Source organism: Plectropomus leopardus, chromosome 16 (assembly GCF_026936395.1).
Source record: "Plectropomus leopardus strain MGB_pleo_1.0 chromosome 16, ASM2693639v1, whole genome shotgun sequence".
Lineage (NCBI taxonomy): Eukaryota > Metazoa > Chordata > Actinopteri > Perciformes > Serranidae > Plectropomus > Plectropomus leopardus.
In genome coordinates this window covers 22850866-22858774 of record NC_142191.1, presented here as the reverse complement: position 1 = coordinate 22858774, position 7909 = coordinate 22850866, and the positions used below count along the sequence as shown (strand labels likewise).

Here is a 7909-nt window from a genome sequence, read left to right as displayed (position 1 = left end):
CTCATGCATCTTTCATACAAAGACCTGCATAAGTACACAAACACGAGAGGCTCTGATGCATTGTTGCGTGTCCTGGCATTAATGATGTGTGTCATAACCATGAGATGGCCAGACTCTGCTGGCCTCTAGAGAAGCTGATACTTTAGAAAACCAAGGCATCAGATCATTCAAAATGTTGTTCATTTGTTCGGACAGAAAACTTCATATTAATTGCATCATACCATCTTTTTTGATGCTATGTTAAAATCCTCACAGCTGTAACCGACTGCTTTTTTATAAAGTAAGTACAAGAGCACATACAAAAGATATTAGATATTCACATCATAGGAAAAATAAATACAGATTAGAACACGAGATCTTCCAAACAACAGCTGTTCATATTCATCACCTACAGTATTTACAGTGATATAATGTACTGTACAACTCCTTACAGGTAAAATTGCAGTAAAATTATGGTAAATTATTCCTAATCTTTTCTATTGTAGCACGAAATGATGTATTCTTCACCTTGTGACTCCATTAAAGGGTAACGCTGCTGGTATTCTGTAATTTTCTTATCGTCAGCAAATCCAATGAAAAGATCAACACCAACATTGTGTTCATTGCCTTTTCTGTCAGCCCAAAGCCCATTTGTATCAAGGACATAAATCTTTAAAAACATGTTGAGAATAAAAGCTTTCTTTTAAAAAAAAAAAAAAGTTCAGTAATTACCTGAAACAGCTGCACAAAAAAGTTTTAAAAAATTGGTACTCAAACAGTATTAAATAGTAAAAGCTCATTCACTGCTCATACTTACACCTATGAAAAAAATGGTATATAACCCATGTAATCGTGAGCCAGAGGACTGTGATCATGTGACCTATGCACTAAAGGCCGTCCTTCCTCATATCACATGACCAAAGGAAGGGGTCAGGTCAAGTAGTACAAAGAGCAACAAAGTCCATGCAGGGAGGTGGTTGCAGTAGCAAACAGGTCAAACAAACACAGGACTTTGACCCAGGAGACCGATGTTTGTGTCCTGTGTGTTGAGTTATTTTAGATTTGTAAATTGGCTCATCGAGTCACGTCATCGCAGCATATTATGTACATATAGTGATGCTGTCCAACCAGGATTCCTAAACCTAACCTAACCAGTAAAGGTGCTTATCGGTTAGATATCATGGCTCTGATTTGTAAGATATCATATGAATTATGTACATAACGTAAAATATCATACACACAGTTGTACAAGAATACATTACATGAATAGTCCGTCTGTCGGGGACAAATTTCAGATTAACACATATCAATTAACCTTAATAAACAGACAGCCTTTACAGTAGAAGAAAGTTAGCAGGATCAATTAAATGTTGGTTTTGGTATTTTCCTTGATTTGTTGACAATGAATAAATATAAAGTATCACTATACTTATCCTGTAATTTCACAAACTTGAGCTATGGGGTCTGAATCTTTCTAGATTTTTGGAGTATTGTTGTGATTTGGTGACTGTAAGACACTTTCTAGGCATTTCGAATGTTAGTGCTCTGAAGGCTATCTAACATGTGACACTTTAAAACGCTTTAAAAGTACTTTGGAGGTTTTGGAGTACTTTGGCCTGAATTCTGTTTCCATCAATGTTGTCACATATTAAAGCATCTTAATACTTGAGATTTGCCATGTTGGAATTTCTCTTAAGGGATAAAGAACAGAGGGGGATTACACCAGAAGATACACACAGGTACTTACTGAATCTTCACCAAGCTGCAATGACTTTAAGGCAGATTAAAAGTTGTCCAACAACCTCTTAAAACTATCTGTTTTAACTTGTGTAACATAGAGACTTTTCAACTTGCTCTTACGCGACCGGGTTACGGATGGTTTCCATGTCCGTGAGAACAATGTGTCTGTAGCTGCGCTCCAGTCCCTCCATGAGCTCCAGGTAGTTGCTGACCTTGAAGCCCTGAATTGGCTCCTCCTGCAGGTCAAAATGAAGAATTGTTGTAGTTAAAAAATTAAATCAAATTAAAGGGGCATTCCACCTTTTTTTCCCCTTTCTTTTTTTTTTTTAAAGATAAAGGTTGGTATTCTCATAATGAGCAGTACTACTTAGCCTCTGAAAACAGCTGAATAATGTTGTCAGTGACTAAAAAGTCAGGATAAGTCAGTCTCTGCTGCTGTAATTTAACTCTTCTTTTGCAGGGATAGCCCTTTAAATAAAGCCTTCATATGGACACATCATTTCAGCTAAAGAATGATTTATACTTATGGCTTGTTTCATTTGAAGCATTTTTTGAGGATGCCAAAAAGGGATAATAGCATCAGTGTTTTAAAAGAAAAGAGCAAAATTTAAACAATTTGTACAACACAAATAGCAAAAGTTTTATCTTGGGTTCCCTCAAAGGATCCGTTGGGAACCGTCACTTTACAGTACACCAGGTTACAATAGAAGTTCCCAAAGTCCTGCTTACAAAACAGACGTCAATTACAGTGATTTTTTTTAAAAAAAGTTATGATTTCCTACATTGAGTGCATTTGAATTATCTTTTAGTGTCAGTGATACAAAGATAGACGTATGCAGACAGATAATGGTTTGGTATTGAGGCACAAGGTGGGTTACTTTATTATCAGTCACTTTGTTAGGAGGTGAGGTGTGAATAATTCGACATAATCTTTTCATTAAAATGCTTTGCATTCAATTTATTTCAAAGTCACAGGAAATCAAATTAAATCTCTGGGAATCGAATGCTGCATTGCGCCAGTAAACATCATCCTCGCTTAGCGTTCAGGTAATGAGGTTTTACGTGTCTGAGAAGCAAAACAATAATAAGTACTAGCATCTCGAACACAAAACAAGACGTGTCTTAACATGCAGCGCTATCTTAACTGTCTGAGAGACAATAATCAGACCAAACAAAATAACATTTTATTTGGCTCATTTGTTCAGTCAGGATTTTAATTATGGCTGCCATAATTGCTGCCTAAGCTACAGTATGCATCTGCGATGACAACAGCCAACCTCATAGGCAATGCAAAAACTGCAGCAGAGCAAATAACTGTGACCTGCTGTGCATTATGTTGTGAGTGGCATCAACAATTAGCAGCCTGAGAAACGCCACTCCCAGAGGACGCAGCACATTCAGAATAACAACACACAACAAACACCATGATTCCCCCTCTGTCAGAATCCAGGCCAAGGCCTTTTAAAAGAAAAAAACTTCCACACTTTAATGACTTCTGCAACTTGTCAGTACTCTAATTTTCTTTCACCAGAATCTAATTATGGTTTTATTTTTGCAGGTAAGTAATGCTGACAAGGATGACAACACAGACACTACTGAGAGTGCAATTTAAGGTTGGAGACTCATCCTGATACTTGATTTCCCCATTGTCATAACATTCACACATCATAAAAGTTAGCATTTCCTGTCCTGCAATAAGCCCACACCTGTGAAGTCAGGACACTGCAAGTGATCCCCAAAAAATATCTGAGTGGTCACAACTTTACAACAGGATGGGAGATAATCTAAAGCTTATTCCTTTACACAAATTTTTTTTATTATTTTTCTCTAACTTTTCTGCTGTCCCTAAAAATATGCTAGATGGATATCTCAGTCTGTCAGTCCATTTTGGTTCAGACAAAAATAAAAAAATGAAATGAAATTTTATTAATACAGTTATAATCTTTAGGGGATGAAACCTAACCTAACCATGACTTTGGACATCTTGACTTCTCCTCTTGCTCCACCAGCAGGTCCACACATAAGTTTTTTAGTACAATATCTCAACATCTATGGACTGACATGAGATTTGGAACAGACATTCATGGTTCCCAGAGGATAAATCCTATGGTTTTTGTGGTGTTTGCATGTTAGCATGCTGTAGTTACCATTTATTGCTTTGCACTTCTGTGCTAAATGCTGTGACCCATTAGGAACAGAGGTGCCAAAAATTTGAATTGAAATGCCCCCTGAAGTTGGACTTCCTATTAGGAAATTTGGAGGAACCCCACCAATGCCCAATCTGAAAATTCAAAATGGCTGCTCCGTGCCTCAACAGTAGAGATAGCTATAGTAATGTACACTTATTTGTGTCTCATTAAAACAGTCGTACACACAGTTATGTCCTACTTCTTTCTGTGGGCATGTTGCTACAGTGTTTGTATACACAAAATACAGCGTTAGGTTTAGTTATTTGACAGGTAAACTGTAAACTTTTGCTGTGTTATAAGAAGACATGAGTCAAAAAGGTTGGCCACCACTTAGCTAGACAGTGTAATAAAGCTAAAGTGCCTTAGAGCTCTATGGTCTCAAGTCCTTTTTCTTTTGAGATTACAAAAAATCATGACTAATGACCCACTTATGATTATTGTTGAAGGACAGTTGTCTGAGTTGTAAGCAGTTCAACCAAAGAGTGCTTTTGCATGTTTTTACTATGAGTTTGAAAAAATGTTAGAGCCCTGAAGAGGTAAAACTATACAGCACGTAACAAAAAAGCAAAAACTGGAGAAAAATCAGACATGATACAATTTTGTGCTCCCAAATTTAGCTTTTTTTCTATATTACCCTGGAATTCATCTCACGCACACCACCTGAGATAAACAAAGATTTCAGGATCTTGGTGTCCTTTACAAGGTAGTATCATGTGTGAAGAAAAACCATAAAGGAGTGAAGCGCAAAAAGAAGAAAATGATTTAGATCAAATGGAGATATTTATTATTTAATAGGAGAAAATCTAATAACTACAGAGGGGTGATCATGCAGAGGGTCGTAAGAAACCTCAGGAAGAAACGAGTTTTCAGTCTGATAGAGGACTCGGCTCCTGTAATTATTCCAGGAAGCCATATATCACTACATAAAACACACTGTATAAGAGAAAATCTCTGTGTAATTATATGGTAACTTTCTGCACTTGATATACTGATCTTGATAACATGTAGGTTTATTGTCAGCAGTAGCAGCTACATAACTCTAAGTCTATTTAATCCATATTTTGTTTGTGTGGAAGTCTTGTACATCCAGCCGGATGGTTAACGTGCCGCTGTTATTCTTCTTGTCAAACCTTAACAGCGCTACACTACAGTAAGTATAAAAAGTCTCCCATGTGTCCGATTTTTTATTTGAGCCAAGATTTTTGCAGAGTGAGATTAATCCTGAAGAAACATCGAAACTAAAAGTTGCTTCGCCTGTTCATTTATGGCACCGGGAAACGGCTGCTGACACAGTTAAACCCGGGAAGGAGAGGAGAGATAAGCAGTGGAACTCACATGGGGGAGTATTTTTGGTCTGTTATTTTCTCTGGGAGAATTAAGTGGGATGAAAAAAGGAAGATGCAAGGACGCGAGTGCGTAGGAATTAGAGCCTGACTAATGTGGATCCCTTAAGTTTAACACAAAGTATACTGTGATATTCAGCTGAACATTTTCATGCTGAACAGGTGACACCAGCTGCTTAATGTTCCTCATAATCTTCAAGATACATTAACCATTAGCACTTAGGAGATCATTAGGTACGCTAATTAATGCATTAATTACAAAAGATTTCTACATTGTCTTAAGCCTGTCCTCACATGACAAATGAGTGGTATTAATATCCAATGAGTCTGGATTTGCATAAAAGATGAAATTAATAGGAATATATCTTAAATTATTAGAGTTTTATTAGATAATAATAATGACATATTAAAGTAAGTGCCTCTTATTGGCAGGCTTACTCAGTTCTTCCATTTCTTAAAATTATTTTTTGTTATACAGTTAGGTAAATGGATAACTGGATTTTTACATATTATAAAAGCTATTGCTTTGACAAAAAATATTGACTTGCAGGACATTGTGGGAATGGCACAAAACATAAAATTCAAATGAAGGTGTTCTTCAAATTTTAATATCAACATTTTGTTCACCTCATTTTTCAATTTTATAGTTTTTACGATTTTATCCAACTGAAGAAGCAAAGATGTTTGAAGGGACAGTTTACCCCCATAATCAAAAATACATATGTTTTTGCTCTTACCTGTAGTGCTATTTATATATCTAGACTTTTTAGATGTGAGTTGTTGAGTTTTGGTTATATTGGCTGTAAAAATGTATCCCTTCTCTCCAATATAATGTATCTTGGTGGCTTGCAGAAGCCAATAAACAAACCCTTCTTTTGTCAGAACTTTCAATAGTGATAGATCTGCTCATCGCTGCAGGTTTTAAGTTTCTTTGTGATCACTGTGTCAAAGACTGTTTCCACATGTTCCCAGTATTGGCCAATGATTGACTTTCATATTAGTGATGCTCTTAATCTAGCATGCTCAGGTATTTAGATTCAGTATTCAGTATTTAAATCTCAGATGCTAGCAAAGTGCACAGACATAACTCCCTTCAGTAGTGGAAAGTAGAGACACTTCTCTAGTGACAAACTTTACAGATAACACTCAGCATAGTCATGGTCAGAAGATTTAGGGAACATAAACAGAAGAAAAACACATTTTGGGGGAGGGGAAGGGGGAGTTTTATAGTTGAATTGGAGTAAATTATAATTCCTGTGCATCAGAAACTATCTGACAAACATCAGAAAAAGGACACAAAAGTAAGTAAGGTATCCTCATAAACCCTCATCATATATCTACAGATTGAAAGCTTCATACATGTGGTGATGGGCAACTTCACCCTGAATGCTGTACAACAAAACTAAAGCTTTCTTTCTGTGGTGTGATGTAGCCTCCGACTTAGTGACAGACATATAACCTTTGTGTCTTTCTGTCTGCTTTTCCTCTCACCACTTCAGCTCCACGGCAGTTAAGCTCTGGCTAGACTCACAACGATTGTAACAAGTCATTTGCCTTTTCAAATTTTAATTTAGATGAAATATAGATATACCCCCTCATGAGTCAGGATAAGTGTAGTGGAGTGCAAGTGTGTGTGTGTGTGTGTGTGTGTGTGTGTGTGTGTGTGTGTGTCTGTGTGTGTGAATATTTAAAAAAAATCCTCTAATACCACATCTGTCTGAGTAAAATAATTCCTTCACATTGTTCCCACAGAAAGAGACAGAGGAGAAGAGGAAAGATAAGGCCGCAAATCGGCATGTCTAAAACTTTCAACAGTTCAGCCCAGGACGAGGATTGTGTGTGTGTCTCTCTCTCTCTCACACACACGCACACACACACACACACACAAACATCAAGACTCACAAACACACACTGTCTCAAAGCTGCCTCTTGCAGCACTATCTGATGCTACAGCTCATTAGAAGAGTTTCCTCAGATAAAGCCTCTATAACTGATCTTTTATTCACAAAAACTGTCAGCGGCGGCTCATGGCGATGTTAACACCAGAGCTATCAGCTGGAGACAAGACGGACTGAAACGCTTAATGAGTAATGACGATGAGTACTTCATGTCAGGCCATGCCTCATTCACAATGCGGGTGTTTAATGTTGCTCTGGATATTGATAGACATCTCTGAGACCGTAACATTAGACCTTTTGTGAAATCTTCGGGGCCACTTTCCAATGCAGCCTTCATCCAACTCTCAGAGCAGAATTAGTTCAATGAAACATGTTCACTTTCAGGCTTCTTTTCATCATATATTTCCAGCAAAACACACTACAGTGGGTGGTTTTCTGAACAAATTCTAAAGGTAGATTTTTTATTCATTAAGGGAGTGAATCATGGATGACTGCTGAATATAAAAGGGGAGCTCAACAATTCAGTCGAAGTCTTACAGCGGCAACTGCATAAGACTTCTTATATTAAATCCAGACAATTTATGTGCCCAAATAATGAAGTATTCCTAATTTATTAAACTACAATATGGAAGTGCTTCTTCCAAAGAAAGCCTTGATTTTTCATTAAGCACATGAGCGAACTGTATGCAGACTTTGTAAAAAGGAGCTGCCTCACTCTACAAATATGAGACTACATGGGAAAATAAGACTGTACTGAAGG

General features: G+C 37.1%; 1 protein-coding gene across 5 annotated transcripts in view; it reads right to left on the bottom strand.

Moving 5' to 3' along the window:
• Positions 1–356: 356 nt before the first annotated feature.
• The window catches only part of tbc1d32 (TBC1 domain family, member 32), an 86814-nt gene continuing 79261 nt past the window's right edge, over positions 357–7909 (bottom strand). For all 5 annotated transcript variants that reach the window (XM_042503384.2, XM_088089251.1, XM_088089252.1 and 2 more), the window contains exon 34: positions 357–1955. In XM_042503384.2, the coding sequence (XP_042359318.1) occupies positions 1836–1955 (120 nt within the window). In that variant the 3' untranslated portion in view covers positions 357–1835. The remainder of the gene's footprint in view (positions 1956–7909) is intronic.